Here is a 22,051-nt window from a genome sequence, read left to right on the forward strand (position 1 = left end):
CACTTTCTCACCAGTGCCCCACCCTCCTCCCTCTCCCCTCCATCCCCCTCCCTCCCTTACCATGGCCGGCAGAAGGAAGGCATGCCGGACACGTCCTCCCCAATGCTGATGCAGCTGGGGAACATGTCGTGAAGCAGGTTGTTCACCAGCATCAGATAAACCACCGCGTCGACGTCCGTGTTCATGCCGAAGTACTCGCCGTAGTTGCCTGAGTAGGTGGGTGGGTGGGTACGGGATCCGGGTGTGTTCGGCGGGGAAAGGTGTACGGGGAGTGGTTGAAACGGCGGTGAAGTGAGAGAAGACTGGTTTAACAACCTGCGCCGTGATGAGAATCACAGCGATGGGTTGTACGGAAGTAAAGGTTTGGAAGAGAGATCCTTAGTCCAGTTTGCGTGTGTGTGTATGTGTGTGTGTTTTCGAGCACGTGCGCACAGGAGGCCGCGACTTGCGGGTTGACTCCGCCCGTCATTGAGCTGAAAAAGCCACCTGCCCTCACAAGCCCTGTGGCTCAGATCGGCAACACTAAACATTAACCGTGTGACAACCCCTGGAGTTCCATTACCGTACATACCGGTGAACGTGTACGACAGGCCGTGATGGTGGTACATCATGGACGTGACGCCGTCGAAACGGTATCCGTCAAACTTGTATTCGTCCATCCACCAGCGGGCGTTGGACAGCAGGAAGCGCATTGTCTCCCAGTTGCCTAATCGGGCATATGATGGATGACACAGATTGGACATATGGCATGTAATGTAATGTTGGACATATGGCATGACACAACACAGCATGACACGGCAAGCATAGGGGGTGGGTGGGGGGGGAAGAGGTTCATCAGGCGTAATGTAATCAGAGTTAAAATTTGTTGCGTATTCAACAAAACGGACTGTAATTAAGGAGCTGGGCACCTTTTTCACATCTTCCACTTCAAAACCCCTTCCTAGGATGGATACATCCTCTTTCTTCCACAATCTCTCTCGTGCTGCCATGTCTCCATTACTCCACACACACACACACACACACATACATACATACATACACATACACACAGATCTGGCTGACCGAACCAGCTCCAAGTGGGAAGAGTCAACAGATGGGCCCCCCCTCGAGCAGTTCCCCCACACCCCTCCTCATGCCCCCGCGGGGTGTAGCAGGCAGCAGGCGTACGGCAGGTCCTTTCACCTGGGATCCATGCAGCATCTCCGATGGCAGTGATATATATACACACACAAAAACACACGCACGCGGTCCCTTCCCCCCTCTACCTCAGCTTCACTCGTTCGTGGTTCTTCTTCCCCCCTCCCCTCCCCTTTCCCCCCCCCCCCCGCCCCCTCCTCTTGCCGTACCGTAGTTGAAGCAGCGGCTGTCCCACATCCAGTGGTTGCCCCGCGGGCCGCCGTGGAAGTACATTCCGTCGGTGCCGTCGAACATGTTGATACCGTCGTTGGTGTTCTTGGAGGCGTGGCTGTGCACGATGTCCATCAGCACCTGAGGCACAGGAGAGGCAGGGAGGCGGTCGAGGGGTGGTTGGGAGGGGGTAGGTGGTTGGAGGGGTAGGAGTGTGCAAGCATGGCTCAAGTGGGACGTGTACGCAACGAAAAGAATGAATGGGAGGGGGCACCGCCAACTCCAACGGCAAAAACAAAACAAAACAAAACAAAGCGAAGCGAAGGATTAAAACAGCGAAAGTGACACTACCAGAGCCGCGACTGCTCGTCGCCCATCCGTCCCTCCCGTCCGGTGACTGAAGACCGCAGCGACTTCAAACTGCCCCAAACCAGGCCACGGATATCTTGAGGTATCCGTTTATGGCTTTCCTTCTCGCAAATCGTCTGTGCTTTGTCGTACCCTCCGGGGCCCCAAACCCTACAGACATCATTGCTCCAGGGGCGCAGCTTTCCCCCCGAGCAGTACCCGTACCCCCGACACGGTCGTGCAGCAGCCCGCGAACGCAACAAAGCCCCCTCGGAGAGGGCTTCAAATGGGGGACGTTCCCAGTCCGCCCTCACCCCCCCTCATCCGCCCCATCCTTGACTGAACTAGTCATTAGGCACCCAGATGACGATATTTCATGTAATGACCCTTCATGCCATTTCTGAGGCTCTTAGGAGCCTCTGCTGGCTCGTGTATGGGCCCCTAGGTTACACACCTCTCCATCTGGGTAACGCAACCTGGAGGTGTAACATGCGCGCGCACGCATACACACGCACACACGTCGCCGTTTGTGTTTTATGTATACCGTCTAGCTTCCCGCCTAGGGTTGAGCTCGGCTCGGCTCTTTTGAGCTTCGGCACTGTAAACCTTGAAAAGCAACACCCAACCACGCCTTCGATGTGTCTCACTGCGCCCCCGTCTTCCCCCGCTCCCAGGCGGCCCTCCAATTCCAGCTGGTTCCTTTGACCTGTTTACTTTTGCATGTAACCTTTTCCCTTTTTTCTCCCTCCCCCCGCCGCCAGACTTGCCCCAAAAACACACGTGCACACACCCTCCCTCCCTCCCCCCTCCCCTCGCCCGCCGTACCCACCACGAGACCCATGCGGTGAGCCTCATCCACCAGCGCCTTGAGCTCATCGGGTGTACCGCAACGGCTGCTGACCTGAGGCAAGAGCGTGTGCACGTTCGTGTGTGTGTATGGGTGCGTACGACGACGCCGCGGGGGAGGAGTGGTGGATATGAGGAGAGTTGGAAATGGACTACCGCAACTGGGTGTGGGGTTCCTGGCAGGTACGACATTTGTCAACGCACATTGCATATATACATACATACATATATACATGTATGTGTTGCATACATACATATATACATGTATGTGTTGCATACATACATATATACACACCTTCACAAGGCCGCGCGTTTACGAATATGAGGACATGGTCGCGTTGCACTAACAAACAATCGCAAGAGCCGTCCTCCCTCTCCTCCCCTCCTCCCGAACTGCGGGACCGCTCCGTTAAGAGATAATAGTCGGTCTCGGAAGGACAGACCCTCCACACTACCGTGGCCATACACACCGACACACACAAAGATGCACATACACATACACACGCACACACACACGCATGCAGAGACATTCTCCAGAATCTCGTCACCATCTTTCCATCTGCCTCGTTGCCCTCCCCCGCCTCCCCTCCCCTCCCTTACCTCTCACTCACCCGCCTGCAGTGTCCGACAAGGTTCCCCCCCTCCACATCCCCCCTCTCACCCCCTGTATCCCCCCCTCCCCTCCCCTTCCACGTCCCCCGCTTCCCCTCCCCTCCCCTCCCCTCCCCCTTCCACGTCCCCCCATCCACATTCCCCCGCCAACCCACCCCAAAGAAGTTGGTGACGTGGTATCCGAAGGAGCCGTAGTAGCTGTGCTCCTGGATGGCCATGATCTGAATGGCGTTGTAGCCCAGCGCCCTGATGCGCGGCAACACGTCCTTCCGGAACTCCAGGTAGCTGTTCACCTTGGGCTCCTGACTGCTCATGCCCACGTGGCACTCGTAAATACGCAGAGCGCGGGGCCTGGAGCACACAAGAGGGTTGGATTCGAATACGGGAGTAGGGGACACACGGAAGAGGTTGCGTGGAGGTATAATGGCGTCCATAGGATGTACGTATTCGAAGGATTAATACATATATACCCATATAATCCAATCCACAATCCGAATATTTGAAATCCCTCCCCCTGCCCTTCCCGCCCCCTCCCTACGCGCAGTCACAACCTCCAAAGAAGCCCTCCCATACCGCGTAAAACGTCCCCAAACTCTCCGGACTCCCTTTCACCCCTTTTCCCCCCAACCCCCATCCCACCCCCGCCCCAAACCCTACTTGGGCGGACGGGGGTACTTGAAGGTGTATGCCTTGTTCTCCGCCACCTCGCCCGGGGCGCCCTTCTCCGGGGGGTCCCAGTGCACACCTGCGGCACATCACGACGACCGTGATAACATCAAAACATAACGAACATGAACATCATGGACACAGACACATGTACCTACCAGACACACCCGAATACATTGACTCATTCACTCGCATACACATACACCCATACATACACGCATACATACATACATACATACATACAGCACCAGATTCATAGCACCGCTAACCTACACACGGAAGCCACCACCGCAAGTCCGCGAAGAGCAACCAACCCGCCCATTTGGCTAACGGAGATTTTGTTTTTGGACTGGGGATCTTATTATCTATCGGGAACCTACAATCGGGAACGCACACCACCATGTAGAGGGGGGGTGAGAGGGCGGAACCCAGCCCAGGGGTGAACAAGGCCCAAGGACACAGTCGGTAGGTCTATCCCTCGCCCCTCGCAGCCTAGCCCCGGGTAAACAGCCCTGCACGTGTGTTTTGCCGGCACCGCACACCACCACTAGGTGTGGCGCATCTCGGTGTGCGCACGTGCTGCACCGCACGCGGACATGTATCAAAACACTGTGCGCCACTACCACTACCAATACTTCGACGCGTTTCCCCATTTCGACTCTATGAAGTCCGGCCACAGATTAGCTCGCATGGCTAAGCTACTCATATGCAATGTATCAGACTTTTTAAAAAGCGCGCTCTCCTGGTGTATCCACTGCGCACAGCTCTGAGTTAAAGAAACGTTTGCGAAAGGGAAGACTGAGGGGAAATTGAGGTGGTGGAAGGGGCGGGATGGTGGCTGGGAGGACAGCAAGACAGGGTCGCTCCTGCTTCTCCCCCCCCTTTGGAGCTCTCCGCGCCTCCGCGCTCTTTTTTTTCACCTTTCCCCTTAACTTCTTTTTTTCTTCTCTTACCGTTAAAGAGGATCTCGTTCCACTCCTGGGTGGCCCACTTGATCCAGGCGGGGATCTTGTCCATCCAGTGGCCGTCAGCAGTCTCCAAACGACACTTCACCTTGGTCCTGCGGCCGCGACGTGGACGGGGGCAGGGCAGGGAATCATACGCAAGGGGAGGAAATCAGAACTGAACCGGGGGCAGGGAGGGAAGGGAAGGGGGAAGGGGGGAAAGACGAACCACACACGATTGAAGCTGCTGCCAGGGCAGGGGAGGGGGAACGGGGGGAGGAAATATATGCTGAATGTTGGGTGCAGAGACGCATCCTTTCTGCCAAAACTACTGCCCGATGTCCATCAATGTGTCAACTGCGGAGGGAAGAGAGGGATGCCAGGAGAGCCAAATGGAGGGCGGGAGAGGGATGCCAGGAGAGCGGAAAAATGATTATGGCTGGAAAAGCTGCGCGGGGGCGGGGGGCCCAAGGGGCTGCGTACGGCCGAGACCAGGATATTCTAAGCCCTCCGGACCCAAGAGAAAAAAGTCACCAAGACATTCACCATATAGCCTGTGATTGTATATCAGTCTCGTCCGCTGCACCGGCCGCAACTCAACTCCCAGCTCCGAAACCCCCGACCACAGCTACCCCCCCTGCTGCGACGCCCTTCCCCTCCGTAAAGCCCCCGAGAAGGTCGACCCACGCCGCCAAACCCCCCTCATGTCTCTTTCACAAGTGAATCCAAGGTCGTGCATGTGCAAAGTTCCACATCAAGTTCCATATCAAGTTTCGTTTCCCTTCAAGGCCCCACTGCAGCAGTGCTGAGCAGCTCGTTGCCCGGGATGACTTCCCCTTCTTGTTCTTTCCCGAGAGGAGAATCCCATAAAAGTCATCTTCATCGTCCCCCACCTACCAATGACCCCCTCCCCACAAGCCCCTATCCGCCAACTCCCCCACCCGTCCCACCTGTGCGGGATGGCGGGAGTGCCGTCCGGCATATCCGGCAGGAAGAGCTCCCAGGTGCCGAACTGGTTCTTAAAGGCCCAGTGGCTGTCAGCCGGGGTCCAGTTATTGAAATCACCAACCAGAGCCAGAGCCTGACAGACGACAGACAGGCAGACAGAGTGAAAGAAGTATTGGCAGCGGGGAAGGTGCAAAATTATAATGAGGAACGGGAACGGAGAGATGAGACTAAATGCGGAAAGAAATGAAACGATGAAAGCAGCGAAACGGGAAGAGGAAAGGAAGTGGTTGGGGGAACGTCTCTGGGTTTTACTTTGGGTAAGTACTGTTTCCTTTGGGAAGGCATTACTCATCATCATCATCATCTTCATCATCTTCGTCCCGTCCTAAATCCCAATTGTCAATCTGCACTACCAGGCATTCGTACCTTGGCTCCCGGAGCCCACTCGCGGTACCAAATACCGGTTTGGCCGTTGCACTCCCCGCGGTTGAAGCCGTAGTATTTATAACCTGAGAAAATAAGAAGCGGGATGCTAATAAGGGGTGTGTGAAGATGGTGCGGGAAGTTCGGCCCCGAAACCCAGTTAAATGGCCGTACAACCCTATCGGATCCGCACGGCCAAGTTTGGATAAAATCCAGACACGCACCGAATAGGTTAATAAGCTATGGATGGTACTTTTGAACTAATGTATCCCACACGCGTTCAGATGCATACCCTCTGTAAACTTCTCAAAGCCGCCCTCGTTCTGGTCGATGGCGCTGCGGATGTTCTTGAAAACGTTCCACCGGTACTGTGCGATACCGTTAATGTCGGCGGGTTAGTATGCAAGGAAAGTTACCGGGTTCGACAACTTGCAAAATATGGAGAACGACCCTTCAAGCATAAATAAGAGCTCGAACAAATTTATTTGGTAACAGACGGTGGCAAACAAACCTTAAAATGCTCGGCCGCAGACCAGAGTGTGTTATCCCACTTAAAGCACATCGTCCCATCGTGGTTGGGGATCGGCGAGATAGGCCCATATTCATCAACATACTCCATGTTGTCTGGAACTTCAACACTAGGGCTCCAATACTCCTCAGGGCGCTCGAGCATAGTCACCACACCGCCCAGCTCGTCAAGAAGGCTCAACCCGACACCGGCATCGCTTCCCAGCGCCACCTCCTGAACTGACTTGCTGGTCAAATTTGCTACCGCTGCACCAGTAGCGGGTGCCTCCGCGATGCTATCGATGGGGACGTTAGCGACATCAAGGGTTTGTCGCAGTAGTTCGTTCTCACGGCGCAGGAGCTCCAACGCTGACAGCTTCTCGCCCGGAGCAGCTGTTGCGGCCACAGTTCTAGGCACAACCCCTGCGATGGATTGCTGTCCGTCAACACCCTCGAACGCAACGAGATCCCAAGCACTCGAACACCCTTACCACGACGCGCCTTGGGCGCGATGCCTCCTGCATGGGGCCTGCTTCCAGTTTGAAGCTTTCCGAGCTGCATTTTCAATTTCACAACGCGATGTTGACAGCACCAGGCAGGGTCGCCTCGTTTGGGCGCCGAGCCACCCGACGAGGGCAGCAATTGAGCAATGAACTGTAGCTCTTATCTTAGAATAATTTCCTGATAAAGTATATAACAATCTTCTCAACGCGCCAGCTAGCGTTGAGTTGGCATCAAATCTTCAGCCCTGAGGACTTTATCTTCTTCAACGGCCGCAGTTCGCGCCGTACCACAAATAAAATTCTGTTGGTTGAGGAGCGTATAGTATTCCCTATGATATGAGCCGTATAATCAAGAATGTATCCTGCATGCTGAGAAGTTACAATGCAAGAGCTTGGCAGGTACACAATCAGCCACTTTTGGACTTCTACACGCGAATCTGTGCACGTCATTCTTGCATACTAAGTTGCAGCTACGCATACTAGTATGGTGATTCATCAAAGGTTATTACACTCGTTATACCAGCATGGCACTGGGCATCCACCAGTGACTAGGCATGGTAGTCTGTTTCCCGAATGGACAACGAAGCCACTTTCTGATGACCCGATGGTCCAAGTCCAAGGCTGTAAGATCAAGGCCCTTGCCCGCATGGGCCTAAACGCCCCATACAAAAAACATGGCATTAGGCTGGATTTAATCGTCGCCTTGCGCGCCACATGCCGTCATCAATCTACGTTTCCTGGGCTACTGCACTCCTATGCATGTGTATACAGCTCTAGGTCGCACAGCTCATTAGAATACTTGACGCAGTAATAGATGCGGTGAGCCCTGGTCACTCAATACACAACACGGGCTAAACACCGCATCATCCGTTGCCTCGCACTTCGCAGCAGGGACATGTTGCAGCTCACAACGTCTGCCATAGAGCAAAAGCCATGCCCCCTGTACACTGCAACAAAAACATTTTCTACCCACGCCCAAATACTGAAGGCAACACCGTCACCTTGATAACACACGAAATTACTGTATTCATGCACACGATGCACACACTACTCAAGGATCACGCCGTCAATGTCGCAAAATCACGGGGTCAAAGATGCCACTCCCCAGAAGGTGCTAATTCCCGCAAGAACGCGCACGCAACCAAATTTCCATGATAGAGGTACGATGAAATGCCTTCACAATCTCCCTTGCCGGAATTTCCTCAATCGCGAATCAGGATCGCGTGATGATGATAGACCGTACAGGGACAAGTACCGTACAGGGACCGCACCAGCCCATAGTAGAGCACTTGAGGTGGCACTCTGCGACTCGCGGAGAGCGGTTGATAACTTGATCTGTCAAAAAATGTCGACTCGTGTAACAAAACAGTTTCGTCACATCTGTTGTATAATATTCTGTGTATACTTCGGCACATTGCTGCGCTGTCCCAATCACTGTGCATGTCAACGCTGAGAGGTTCGTCGTCACCACATTCTATAGCGACGGCTTCAGACGCCGCACGACGCGGTCCCCATCGGCGGCTAGTGCGCCGCCACGAGATGCATTAGGCGCCTGTCGTCCGCAGGCGCCGCCGAGCTGTTGCAGCTGTCTTGGCCTTGACGGGTACGACACCCGCCACCCAGGGTACGAATTCGGGGGCAGTTCGATGCACCGCACGGAAATCCGCAGAAAAGGCGCCTTGGTGGTTGATCTCCTGGGCCGGCGCCAGTTGTCAAGTGCAAACGTCAGAGTGCGGCTTTTACCCATGCAGCAATCAACACCTAACGCAACATCTTTACGCAACATCTTTACGCAACATCTTTACGCACGTAAAGATATTGCAAGCAACAACACCTGCCCATGCCCCCAAGCAGCCGTGCATCCAAGCAGACGGTGGTTTCTTTCTCGACTTGCAATGGCGAGCAGGGCGGTGCATAGGCGTTGCCAGGTGGATGGCCTGGCATGCGAAAATCTCACCGTGGATGCCACCCGGGCCCGGGTGATCCCCTTCATCCTTTGCTGACAGTTGCTGACTCCAACCCCGCTTGCATGACGACCTCCTCTGCTTAAATCCGGCATACCATTTTTGCAGGTGTGGGTATACACCCGTCGCAGAAGACTGTCCGCGCGACATCGCACCACCCCGCTACAGCACCCGTCAACCAGGGCCCTTCCCTTCCCAGCCCGAGATCCCATTGACATACCAGGTTTGATTTAGATCGATCTGGGTTGTTGTCCCACTTCGCCTGATGCTTCAACCAACAGTCCCCAGTCGTGTGGTTGTGGATGTCCTTTTGAGGGAAGAAAAGCAGATGGCAGAGGGCAGAGGTGCAAAACGTCGCAGCTGGTCGCGGAAGGGGCGGAGCACACAGTGCACCGCAACCCAACCACCACCGCCCTACCGCCCGAAACAACTCCCGCCCAGACATGGCAACAAGGTTGGCAAGCTCTCAAGGACAGCCTTAATCCTTAAGGAGGCGGTGGTAGTGGCGGTGATGGTGGCGGTGATGGTGGCGGTGATGGTGGCGGTGATGGTGGCGGTGGTGGTGGCGGTGGCGATTCCTTGGTGGTTGTGCAATGCTACCTGAGTACCTAACAAGAAGTGTTGGGGTACGAGAAAGTGTCTCTCGTTCATTGGAGCCCTCCCAGCAGCCTTTCCGTTACTCTTCGTTTGGTCCACAGGTTGGACCAATGCTCTAGCCACTGGCCCCTTCGGCTCTCTTTGGCAGTATGGTACATCGGAGGTGATCCCTTTCTGAGGATCCCATGTGGCGAAGGGCCATTCAATTTTGCTGAATCCCTACCCTCCTCAACCTGGCCAGCACACAACCACCTAGCCAACACGGAAAAGCAACATCATACTTTACGCATTTCCAAGGACCCTCTAGCATCCCCAGCCACACCACCAGACGCGCTACCCACTGAACCAGAGCCCACTAAGCTCACCATGGTCCAGCAAATCCCGCTAGGATCACCTGCACGTATAGAAAAGGGCAGTCACAGCGCGCATCGGGTCGTCTGCGGGATGGATAGCCACATGCATAGTTGCCCTACTCACCAAACCTCTTGAAGCAAACTCCGCAAAAACCAATAGGGCTTCTCATGACAGACAGCGCACACCGAAGGACCCACACGCTAGCGTGGCACGCTGCTCGCAGAGGATCACAGCGTCGCGATGCCCGTCCCATCCCCCAACCCCCATCCCACCCACACACACACACAAACACGCACACGACACACCGCATTCAAGTGCTTGTTGAACGCCCAGTCTGCCCCGACCGGTGATGTATACATGCATTTAGGCAGCATGACAGCAGCCGAGGCTCGAGACTCACCGCACCAGACCCAGATGTTGCAAGGCATGTTGCCCCCGGCCTTCAGCTGGTGGTCTCTGCAGGCCTGGCAACACTCAGCTGCTGATGCCCTCTTGTGGCCGAGGCCCCACACCACCGCGTCACCGGCATAATCTGTGTGCTGGGGTTTCCGACAAAAGGACGCAGCGCCTCAACATGGGTACGTTTTGGACATAGCCCAGAGAGCGATGGCTCCCCAATCCCTGGAAGCTACATTACACGGCGCTTGTAGGAGTGCTGAAGCCAGGGTTCGGTCCGTCCCGGAACATGGTTTACTGATCATGGGACGACCTCCTAGGCGCGACCCAGGTGCATAGCGACAGCGCAGCATGGCACCGGTGCGGCGGCAAACCACATGCGCCCGGAGGTAAGAGGTGCTGGCGACCGAGATACGTCCGCTGCATGCCATTCACACACCTAGCCATGCACATCCATCGGTCACGGACATGAAGCAACCCGTATGGTTAGCTTTCCAACTCTAATGGGTAGCTTTCCAACTCTAATGGGTAGCTTTCCAACTCTCTGACAGTGGGCTCTGGCGCCAAAGGCCGGCTAGGAAGCCAGTCGAATGGGGCCCCATAGGCAGCTATGCATGGGGCCGGGTTGCTGTCCCTCGCCATGATGAAGCGTCTGAGTTAATGTGCGCGTCCCACGGAAAAAGCAATGGCAAGCTGCATGTGCCAGCAGCTGAGGCTACGAGCCTGGAACCCAATCCCACAGCTATCTACTGCTGACCTGTTGCGGATAGCAGTCCTCCGGAATGGGAACGTCCAAGATCTGCGGGCCAGTGGGTAGGACAGCTTTTAACCCGAAGCGCAATACGATGAAGCAGCAGAGGCATCGCTCCGATGGATTCGGTACGGTGGGACAGCGTGCTGTGCAGGGCATGCTTCCTGAAATCATGGGGTGCATTTGCCACCTCGGTCATCGTACACGGGGGTTTGTTCGGTCGCTGGGATGCCAAACCCTACGACTTGCCTGCAATTTGCGTCCCTTATCTTCGATCTCAACGATAACCCTTTGGGTTACTTCAGATGACGTGCCAGCACCAGGTCCTATAGCTGCGCCGGCAGCAGCTTTTCCTGTGCTCGTGGGTCCTTTCACCGGCGTCGCTTTTTGATCAACAGAGGGTTGCACAGGTCTGCCTTGACCAAACTGCACAGCGAGAAGTGAGTGAGTGGAGCGCAACGACTACGAAACGGGACGTCGGAATCCGCACCTGTGCGGCGACGAAAGCTCCAGATGCTGCGCAACCGAAAAAATGAGGATGTACTTAAGCATCATAGAGGAGGATTATGCGAAACTTACCCTCAACGGCAGCTTTCAACTGATCCCGACCAGCCCACGAGGCGAACCCGATTACAGCAAGAAATAACGCCAACGGTGCAGCAGCAGCTATCCGCTGCGCTACCGTTCCGGTCATATTAGGCCTAGTATACATCTTGGAAGCACGCAGGTCACAAGAGGGGTTTTATTGGTAGCCCAGCGGACGGGCGGCAACAGTGTAAGCGCTAGAGTCTATATTTATTTAGATGTAAGGCATCACGTTGGGTAAGGAAGTCAGCCCTGGTGCTACGGAACCAAGGGGCAGGACGGCAATTGACGCAGAGTATGCGCTTGCGCAAAGAACTAAGAGTGTTGCAGGGATGTGACCTAAAGCGATCTTACATTTGACCTCATAAGACCAGGTATGCCAATTGACTAGTCCGCGTTGGTAGGCTCGAGCATGCTGGGAATGCTGTAACGCCGTGCAGGTTGTACGTGCATTTTTATTCATGCACGAATCCAGTCAGTCACCGATCCGTGGTAGGTAGATCACTGTGACCCATACGTGCCTAATTTGAGCTAGTTGCGGGCAAAGCACAAGCTTGACCTGTCGGAACGCTTTGCTATGGCTGGAAAGCCAGACGGAAATGCGACCTCGTTGTCTGCAACTATAGAGGCTTTAAGAAACGCTGCTGAGCAGAGCATATCTGACATCCAAAAGCAGGCAGACGCAGCTCTGAAGGAGGCGGCATCTCAGCTGGTAGCCGGAGGTGCCGTAATCGCCGACTTTGTCCGGCAAGGAGTTTCTGTCACACAGCAGTATGCAGATCAGGGAAAGGTAGATAGCTAAGGCTAATAAAGTCATGTTGGCGCTGTCATGACCCGCTGGCCACGTACCCGGCAAACAGGGCTATATCGGCTACGGCCTATGCCAGCTGAAAAGGGCTGAGGATGCAGCGATTGCCGAGATCAAGTGTAAGTGCCGGCTTGGGGATTGTCGCTGAAAAGCACAACCCGAACTCTTGAACCCCCTGCCTGACTTCGTATTTCACCCGACCCAACCATTATCCCCTGACGCCTCTTTCCTACCTCCCTTCCGGATGCGTCATAGGCGGCCTGGAGCTTGTCCAGAGCAACCCGTACCTTTCCTACCCGCTCCTAACCACCGGGAGCCTTATGCTTCTGCCTGGTACGGCTCGGCGCACACGTGTCCCTTTCAATTCCTACGCCCATAGAACACATCACACCTCTCCAGCTCTCTACACACACCTGCCCCCGTCCCCGCTAATTATCTTAACACCAACACAACAACATGTACACATGAGAAGCACTACCCGTTACCGGCGACGTCACACACGCAAAGTGCCGACCTACCCCTGAAGATAAGGCCAACAAAGAACAGGCCGACACAAATTGCGTAGCAGTTTCGCGTTTCAATTCCCCCCCCCACACACACCGATCGGTGCAGTGGACTCGCTCCTTTCTAGATGCTGACGACTGCGTGTTATAGAACTCGCCGTGTTTGTGTCTGTCGCAGCGCTGCTCTTCCGCTTCCCAACTCCCAACAAAAACCAACGTAATGCAGTAATGCAATCCAATGCACAAAACCCATTTCTTTACGCAACCCCAAAGTCCACCAAATGAAATCAAATCAAACCAATATCAATATCATTCGCAGTCACTCGTCGGTTCCTGTACCGAGCCACGTTGGGTCGGCTGCGCAGTCCGGACAACATCCTGAAGGGCTGCGAAGGCAAGGTGGAGGGGCTCCGTGTCAAGATGGCCGACTACTCCACGGAGGCCAAGAAGCTGCAGGTGTTGGCTTGGGGCCGCTGGGGCTTGGGGCGGAAAAACGATAGGTTGGTGGGTGAAATGGGTCTCGATCCAACGGAGGGAGTAAGGAATGTGGTGCAAGGTAGGGGCCCGGTCTTGAGGGGGTGGGAAGAGGTCGGTCGGTCGGGTCATTAGAAGCGCTGCCAGGGGTTGCGGGATAGGGGTTCTTCCAGGGATGGGGAGCCGAGAGAGGACGAGATAGAACTTGGGACAGGCCAGGACAGGACCACGCATTGGGGGAGCCACTGGGGCGGACATGACATGGGGGAGGAAGGAGAACGTGTGGGGGGTAAATGACGAGGTGTTTTGACACGGAAAAGCAGCATCCCGAGAGCGCAGTCGCAATGCCTGCTCGAAGCCTCGCAGTCACTAACCTCAAGATTTTTTTCTCTCATTTCCGATTGCTGGCTAAGAATCGCGCCGCTTGCTGGAAAGCGGATCGGTCATCTCCTTCGTCCCTCTCCCCGGTTCCGCAGCTAATTGGGTCAGGGCTGCGACACCGCTTTGAACTGCTCGGGCTCCGGCAGCCGCGGTGGTGCTTTTGGACCAATCGGCTGTTGCTCTCCTTACCTGGGCACATCAGTATAAGATTTTTTTCTCCTCGCAGCGTACAAAATTGCTGCTCTTTCTTCCTCCCCTCTCCTCTCTACTTTCCTTCGCCCCTCGTCAGGAGCGCTTGGTGGCGGCGGAAGAAGAGTACATCCGGGGCAGGGCGAAACTCAAGTGAGCGGGTGGGCCAGCAGCGGGTGGGCGGGTGAAAGGGACGTGACACTCGCGAAAACAGACCGGCGAAGGGGTGCAAGCAGCGCAAAAAGGCACGTCATCATCATTGTGCGCTGTTCACATCGCCTGCCGTCCTGCTCCGACCCGTCCCTTCCTTCACATGGCCCGTCCGTCGGCGGCGAAGTTGGGCGCCGCCGGTTGTTTCTCCGGCTTTGCTGCCCTGGCGCGCCAATTTAATGCTGCCCAATTTAATTCGGCTCCCTCTTCCCGGTCTTGCGTCTTTAGGGCTACTCGGCACGAGTTGACTCGGCTGGCATCAGTGGTGGGCAAGAGCGAGCGGGCGGCTGCAAGTGGGTGGGGTAGGGTTGAGATGACACGCAGTAGGACTAGGGCCAGTCGGATCTGTGTCGCCAAACTCTGCCGTCTGGTCTGGCCGTTACATGGGTCTACCTATCCCCCCCCCTCCCGCCGCTGCGTCCGAGGAGTTTATAAAGTAGAGTTGCTGCCACCAGGTTGCCGCCTTTGTTCCCCGCTGCTCCTTTACTGGTTTCCTGCTTTACCTTAAGCATTAGGTTCCGACCCGATTGATGACCCGACAATTTACGGCGTCTTGTTTGTTGCTGGGTCGAATTCGTGCTGGCGGCGTAATTCGCTTGCGCCGTGCTGATGAGCCCCCTGAGTGATCTATTGCCCTGTTATAACAATGCTGTGTGTGATGTGGGTTTTGCGTTATGCGCGTGTGCAGGTGTGCTCGAGGACCTGCGTATCATCCGGAAGCTGGACCAGGCGGTGCAGCTCCGAGCCGAGGTGGGGCGCCGGGGCGGTGAAGAGTGGGGGCCGACGCAGAGTCCTGTGTAGCCCTGTCCGTGTTGGCATCCGTGCAGTCCGCCGGCTACTGCGGCCCCAGTGAAGGGCCACTGTTCGGTCCCACAAGACTTGGGACGAGGACCTTTTCCAAATCCCCTGGGCTGCCTGACCACCACCACACCGCGGGTCGGGCCTCCGGTACTCTTGACTCGGCGGACCTGTGGATAGGCTACTCTCTGACGCGTTTTGATCAACTGACTTACTAAGGGTTCGTTCCTAACCCACAACCCGGATTGTGATTGGATGTTCCCGACCGCTGGCATCACACACCCGCGCAGGCCGCGTCGCAAGTTGCGGACCTGCGCTCGCAGCGCAAGACGTTGCTGCAGCACGCTGAGCGCATCGCCAAGAGGGATATCTAAGGGGAGGAGCAGGATCATGATCATGATCAGGAGGGGGAGGAGGAGCAGGAGTGGTGGGAGTTGATTGACCGCTCGAAAAGGGCCCTGGGGGAGGAAGGGGAGGAGGAGGAGGAGGGGGGAATTGAAGTTACCGGTAGATGTAGCTGCGGTGCGTTGGAAGACCCTCCAGGTCAGCGGGGCCAGTAGCAGAAGCTAATAGTTGCGGAATGCGTGAGGCGTTATCGTTTGGGTGGGCTATGGCATGGGGGGCTGGAAAAGGGGTTGGAAAGGAAACAATCGGCTTTTGCGTGCGAGGTAGGGGAGAGGTGGGGACGAACACTGTGATGGCGACGGGGGGGACGCCGTGATGTCCACATGTACTTGGCTTGGTGCGCAGGGGGAGCGCGTGCTGTGCCCGTGCTGAGCATGGTTTGGTCCAGGGAGGGAGGGATTCCCGGTGGAATGGAACATAGGTACGTGAAGGGTTTGAGGGTTTTGGAAAGATGTGGCATCGCCGGATGGGAGCGCTGGAGTTTGTTTTATAACACGCAGACGGAGTCTAGAGAACTGGTGGGATGTGCGTATGCGTGAGGGAGTGCAGCGTGCTTTAGTGTGCTTCAGGTTTTGCTCTAAGCTTCCTGTTGTTGCGTAGGCATGGCCGCGCAGTTCATTCTTTTCCCTGCGTGCAGGGCCGCTCGCGCTCCTTTCGGGGGTTTAGGGCTTTGTTCTGTCAGTCAAGGGGGTTTGCGGGTGATGTGATGTTTTTAGTGTTCAAGAGGATTTCGGAGTGGGGGGTAGAGAAAGGCCGACCAGGGACCACACATCTCATACTGAGAAGTAATTCGCGGATTGGGTTGGCTGCCCTGACCTGTTGGCCTTCAGTAATTGTAGCTTTCACGGCTGGAAGCAAAAACTTTTTGTGAGCGACTTAATGCAGTTTGCTGCGGTATATCCACAAACTGAACATCAGCAATATCAGTAAAAAGGTTCAGCAAACGTAAGAAGCTAGGCAGGTTACGACCCCTGTCGTTTTAACGGTCTGGTGCAGCCAATGTGTGCATGCATTGTATGTATGTACACGTTGCGAATATGTACGACATACATATGGCACGGTACGATGACGGCGATCGGTATAATCCGCGCTGTCCCGACTCAAACGCAACTCGTAGCTCCTGGTTGCTCCTCGCACACAGCTGCTTGAATGTGGTGCTTGGACGTACTTTCCTCTTCGCCGTGCATGCTCTCATGTGCGACAGATCCCCCCCCAAGGAACCCCCCAGGGCCCGACCGGACACCTAAACAGTTGATTCTTATGCGCTCCTACATTTGTAGCCCTCACAGCAGCCACCTGCGGAGACGGCTTATATGGATCCTGCTTACGTGCTCAGTTGCATTATACGGTGCTACGCTGTATGTTTTCATATACTAGCAGACGAGCGTAGTGCTTGCGTGCATTGGCGATGCAAGGTACACTTTTCCCGGAGTTTCCTGATCAGGAAACGGTCGCGTGTTTTTGTGGCACGCTTGAGCAGGAGAGCAAGGGAGGTGCCCGTCCAAGGCCTTGAGTAGGTGTGTAGCTTTCGGGGCGGCTTTTAGGCAGCATCTTTAACTCTTGGGTTTGGGAGTCTTATATGTCTTTTGGAGTCGCCTTCGCTTTGCAATTGTGGCTGTGAGGTTGTCTCAGATGTCCAAGCTCGGCTGTCTCAGATCGAGGCAGCTGCTGTGCTATATTCTTTCAGTTGCTGTCTGTTCCCGTGTGCGACACGAATAGCGTGTTGGTTTTAGCGTGTCTTTCGGCCACGTATAGATAAGAGTTACAGACCGCGTACCTGACAGGGCCGTTGAGCCGAGTGGCAGTTAGCAAGCCGCGTAAGCATGTGCCTATATTTCTCCGCTGTTTAAGTGCAGCGCAGACTAAAGCCGCAGACTGCTTTATAAGGCTCTGCTGGGCCTGCTAGCCAGCTCGCTGACGCTCACGCAGACAATCGCACCCTCGGCCGTGGGCGCCTGGCTGGGCCTGTGCTAATGTGCTCAGCTTTTTAGGGCATTTGCGCGTAAGGCCGCGTAACTTGACGACGCACGTACTTTGTCTAATAAGCTGTAGCCTTGTGACGGGAGAAATACCGTAAGAGCAGCAGCAGCAGCAGCAGCAGCAGCAGCAATAACAACACGTAGAGCCGCGCGCCCGGCCCTGCGCTGGTGTGTTTCGGCCCCCGGTCAGGGCCCCCGGTGCTCGTCCTTTCTCGGGCGAGCCGCCCACAGTGTAACACCCCCCATCAACAACAACAATAACAACAGGAGGGACGTCGCGAAGTTTGAAACCCCCCAGGGGACAGGGACAGTGCCAATCGAGGGAAGGGCCACGCTCCTCCCCACGGCCTACCTCTTAGCCATACAACCGCCCGAAACCCCGGGGGGGGGGGCCGTCTTCAACAACGTTGGGCCTGACGTCCTGCTCTCGTCCTCCACTCCACACATCGGTTGAAGTCATTGCGTTAATTAACAACCCGTCAAAACACACACACATACATACACACACACACCCCGGCAAGCACACCCCGGCAAGCACACAGCCGCGCCGCGGCCCTTTTCTCGGCGCCTACTTCGCCGTTGCAGCCCCTGCCATCCATGACCCCAACTGCCAGCCACTGCCGCATTCGGAGTTACTCTTACTGCTAGTTATATGACCGCTCCGTCCTAAGCCGCCAAACCATAAGCTGTGTGAGTTAAGACTCCCAACCAAAATCCCCAAAGCCACAACCAACTCACCACCTCCTCGTTTTCGCTCGTGGCGGATTCCTTTTCCCCCCCATCCTCATCCCCATCCCCACCCCCCCAAAAAATCAAAACTTCACCACGGAAAGCAACTCGAAGCGGAAAACAGGTTGTGAAACCTCTGCAGCTATAGAAAGGAAAAAAAGGTCCCTGAAGCCCTAGTTGTTTTTCAGCAAACCGCACCGCAGGAATGCAACACTCCGGGGGGTTTGGTAGAGAGGAAAGGAACACCGAATGCAGGTGCCGCCAAGGTGTACGGCATTCGGTAACTCTGCAACGGTCCTGCCGTACAACGGCTTGTTAATAACTACTTCAACTACACATACACACTCTTTCGCGCCACAATGGGACGGGACGGGATGACTCAAAAGTAAAGTCAGGGCCGCGTCCTCTCTCTCCCTCTCCCTCTATCTCAAGCGAGGGTAGCCGGCGGCCGCATCACAACCCCACCTCCAACCTACCCCAATCAATCAAATCAGGGTGGCTGTTACAGACCAGTTATAAGTCTTCCCCGCCCCCCGCCTCCGTGCGCTGTCCCCAGAGCTGAGTCTCGAACCGAGCCCCCCGGGCCCCAAGGCGCCCCCCCCGGGGGCCCTTGTTACATGAGCTGGCCAACACAGTTGGGGGCGCCGCAGCCGCACTTCATGTCGTACTGCGGAACAGCGCGGCTGGCCTGCGCGGTGTTCAGATCCAGATCGCATCAAAGGGGGGAGGGGAATGACTTAAAGGGGGGGGTGACTCTTCAAAAGGGGGGGAACTGCACCACCAAGTGGGAAGGATAGCTGGACGCATGGACGCCCGGGGACAGGGGAGAATCAGTTGAAGAATTCTGCATGCCGTACAAAGGCCGTGCAGCCATTCCGGCATTCACTCCCATCGGTGCGCTGCCTGAGTTGCCTTCACCGCCTCCCCCCCCTTGCCCCCGGGGGAGGGGGGATCACGAGGGGACGGGGGGGGACCGCCCTCCCAGCCGCAGGTAGAACAGAAAAAAACCCGACCACGTTCGGTGGATCCTCCGAAACCACAGGCTGCTGTGGCTGTGTTGCTCCGGAGCCCTTCTCCACATCCGTCATTCCGTGTTTTCGTTGCAGCCACTGCACCCCCCAGCTGCTAACCCGGGGGTTCTAACCCACACGACCCCCTCCTGTCGTACCTGGCTGTGGTAACCGTAGTTGTACGTGAGCTCTGGGGGGGGGGAAGAGGGGGAAGAGGGGGGAGAAGAGGGGGCAAGGGGGGGAGAGGTCGCAGCAGCAAAAGGGATGGGACATGTAACGAATGAACAGCTCCCGGCTGGAGCCCCCAAGACGTGATCCCCCTCTCGGGGGTGGGAACCCTCTACAAGGTTCCGGCCATCTGCCCGCCCGTTCCGTACATCCGACCCTCCGTACATTCCGTCCAAACACGTCCATCCCTGACCCTCCAGTCCGCCGTGACATGGTTGACCACGGCGGCACGGTGGACGAAAAATCGTCATCTGCCTTTGCCGTACTTCCTGTTTTTCCTCCTAGTTAACGCACATCAAGCCCCATATCGACACCCGTGACCAGGTGACGTCGCCCACCCACTCGCCCACCCACCCACCCACCCACCCACCCGTCATTGGGGGAATGTCCGTACAGGCGTACAGGCCTGTGGGTGCCGGACGTTGTGTCGCGTCATCGTGCCGTGCGGGTTTCACCCCGGGGGTGCGGGGAGGGGGAAGGGGGAAAGGGAGGGAGTTCGAGCACGGTTTGAAGGTCACGTCCGTGTAAGGGCCCCTCTCACCGCCATCACCACCATCACCGCTCCAAACCACCACCTCTCAAAATTGCTTACACCCGGCCCCCAGCTGTACAAACCCCCCACCGCATACATACATACATGACATGGAAATGACCGACACTCATATATCAGTGAATGGTAGCCACAGTAATAGGACCCAACGGGGGTCCGGCGCTTTGCTGGTCTTAACAGGTTATGAACCCCGAATGGCGCATTGCGCTGCCGAGAGATCGCCGGATCGATACCCACTGGCTGTTGCCCAGAGAATGGGAGACCGGGATGAGGCACGGGAAGGCCCGTAGCGAGAGAGTGTCGCTCACGGGGGGGTGTTGGAAATGACCGACACTCATATACCAGTGAATGGTAGCCACAGTAATAGGACCCAACGGGGGTCCGGCGCTTTGCTGGTCTTAACAGGTTTAGGCAGGCGGCTGGCAGAAGTTAAGGCCTGACTTCTGCTCCCAGTCGATCCAGTCGACCCGGGTTCAAATCCGCCTGCCAGCTCCTCGGGTGATTGAGGAGTGATGAAATGGGAGGTGGCCCCCCATCATATGGACGGTGTAGGACGTGATAATATCAACTTGCGAGCTGACCAGGAACTAAGTTGATGCGCCGTTGATCCGCTAGATTTGGTTTGATGCTGGTGGTGAGTTGCCGAACCCAACGAATACATTCTGAAGTCGGATGGGGTGACGGATTAGGGTGCCCCTCTAGCAGGGGAGAGCAGGGACTGCCCCGGGAAAGGGGGCCGCTGGCGAAGTTAACCACCCTGTAACAACATACATACATGACGGAATTTTTTTCTGATATACCTATAATGACCCCGGCATGCATACATACATACATACATGCACCGTGGGGTCCCAGCTCAGTCCCCCACTCACCCCGACTCAAGAGTCCCAAAACCCGCCGTACTACCACTACTAACTACTACTACTACTACCACCGCCACCGTCACCACCACCACCACCACCACTACTACTAGTACTGCTGTTGGTATTGCTACTGCTACTGCTACTGGGCTACAAGGCTACAGGGCTGCCCACTCACCCACGTGGTACAAGAACGTGTTGCGGTGCGACCCGGCAAACACCGCCTGGATGGTCAGATTGCCGTCGCAGCTGTGGTTGATGAAGCGGCCCACGTTGCCCATACTCCGGGCGTCCAGTACGAGGATGGGTGCGTACTCCACCCCCGCAACTGACGCCGTCACAGACGCCAACCCCGTCCGCGGCGCCACTTGTTGAGGCGGCGGCAGCGCCGCTGCTGCGGCGGATGTGGCGGCGCCGCCGTCGCCGTCGCCGTGCTGCTGCTGCCACCGCGGCGGAAGTGCTTCATCCCGAGCGAACAACTGTTGGAGGTAAAAGGCGCCGGGGTCGTTTTCAGCTGCCGTCGCCGCCGCCGCCGCTTTGGCGACTATTGGCGTGTCCGCCGCCGCCGCCGCCGTGGTGGCGGTGGTGGCGACGGCGGCGGCGGAGCCCCGGCTTCCGGACGGGCGTGCCGAGCCGCCGCCACCGCCGCCGCCAAGGTTCACGCTGTCGCTGTCACTGCAACCGCCGCCGCCGCCGCCGCCACGGAGGGCAGGTATCCCAGATGCCACAGCCGTACATGACGCTACCAGGTCCCTCGCCGCCGCCGCCACCGCCTCCCTGGGCAGTACCCCGTCAGCGCTGGCGGCGGCAGCCTGAAAGCTCCTAGAGGGAGTGCCGCCGCCGCCGCCGCTGGCCGCGGGGCCGCTCATTTGCCGCCCGGAGGGCCCTGCCGTCGCAACCACGGGCACGTCAGCCGCCGCCGCCGCCGCCTGCGCCACTGCGGCGGCGGTAATGGCGACGTCAGCGCCATTACCACCCGCTGGTGCTGCTGCTGCTGCTACTCCGGTAGTGCGTTGCGCTCGCGCCGCCGCCGCGGCATTGACCTGCAGCTGTCGTATAACGCTGACGGGCAGTACGGGCGGGATCTTGTGCAGGGGAATCTCTTGCTCGACGGCTTCCAGACCCTTCTCGGCAAT

At 56.6% G+C, this 22,051-nt stretch overlaps 4 protein-coding genes across 4 annotated transcripts in view; 1 reads left to right on the forward strand and 3 right to left on the reverse strand.

The window, feature by feature from the left end:
- Positions 1 to 6,505, reverse strand: part of glgb4 (1,4-alpha-glucan branching enzyme II) — a gene marked incomplete at both ends in the record, with an annotated part of 11,839 nt that extends 5,334 nt beyond the window's left edge. The window contains 10 exons of the mRNA XM_002952689.1: positions 61 to 208; positions 572 to 706; positions 1,347 to 1,488; positions 2,525 to 2,596; positions 3,309 to 3,504; positions 3,811 to 3,898; positions 4,773 to 4,879; positions 5,714 to 5,844; positions 6,138 to 6,220; positions 6,427 to 6,505. Of these exons, the coding sequence (XP_002952735.1) occupies positions 61 to 208; positions 572 to 706; positions 1,347 to 1,488; positions 2,525 to 2,596; positions 3,309 to 3,504; positions 3,811 to 3,898; positions 4,773 to 4,879; positions 5,714 to 5,844; positions 6,138 to 6,220; positions 6,427 to 6,505 (1,181 nt within the window). The remainder of the gene's footprint in view (positions 1 to 60; positions 209 to 571; positions 707 to 1,346; positions 1,489 to 2,524; positions 2,597 to 3,308; positions 3,505 to 3,810; positions 3,899 to 4,772; positions 4,880 to 5,713; positions 5,845 to 6,137; positions 6,221 to 6,426) is intronic.
- Positions 6,506 to 8,688: 2,183 nt separating this feature from the next.
- VOLCADRAFT_105646 (uncharacterized protein) lies at positions 8,689 to 11,900 on the reverse strand (the record flags this gene model as incomplete). Its single annotated transcript, XM_002952690.1, has 7 exons — positions 8,689 to 8,838; positions 10,071 to 10,099; positions 10,460 to 10,598; positions 11,213 to 11,254; positions 11,456 to 11,632; positions 11,697 to 11,722; positions 11,786 to 11,900. 7 exons carry the CDS (start codon positions 11,898 to 11,900, stop codon positions 8,689 to 8,691), a joined length of 678 nt encoding a protein of 225 aa, XP_002952736.1.
- Positions 11,901 to 12,368: 468 nt separating this feature from the next.
- Positions 12,369 to 15,528, forward strand: VOLCADRAFT_93417 (uncharacterized protein; the record flags this gene model as incomplete). Its single annotated transcript, XM_002952609.1, has 8 exons — positions 12,369 to 12,581; positions 12,652 to 12,718; positions 12,855 to 12,932; positions 13,422 to 13,606; positions 14,247 to 14,299; positions 14,585 to 14,649; positions 15,045 to 15,106; positions 15,445 to 15,528. 8 exons carry the CDS (start codon positions 12,369 to 12,371, stop codon positions 15,526 to 15,528), a joined length of 807 nt encoding a protein of 268 aa, XP_002952655.1.
- Positions 15,529 to 18,880: 3,352 nt separating this feature from the next.
- Positions 18,881 to 22,051, reverse strand: part of VSET3 (histone H3 methyltransferase) — a gene marked incomplete at both ends in the record, with an annotated part of 11,443 nt that continues 8,272 nt past the window's right edge. Inside the window, 5 exons of the mRNA XM_002952691.1 lie at positions 18,881 to 18,955; positions 19,436 to 19,467; positions 19,876 to 19,911; positions 21,094 to 21,394; positions 21,704 to 21,977. Coding sequence (XP_002952737.1) covers positions 18,881 to 18,955; positions 19,436 to 19,467; positions 19,876 to 19,911; positions 21,094 to 21,394; positions 21,704 to 21,977 — 718 coding nt within the window. The remainder of the gene's footprint in view (positions 18,956 to 19,435; positions 19,468 to 19,875; positions 19,912 to 21,093; positions 21,395 to 21,703; positions 21,978 to 22,051) is intronic.

Source organism: Volvox carteri (assembly GCF_000143455.1).
Source record: "Volvox carteri f. nagariensis unplaced genomic scaffold VOLCAscaffold_31, whole genome shotgun sequence".
Taxonomy (NCBI): Eukaryota; Viridiplantae; Chlorophyta; class Chlorophyceae; order Chlamydomonadales; family Volvocaceae; genus Volvox; species Volvox carteri.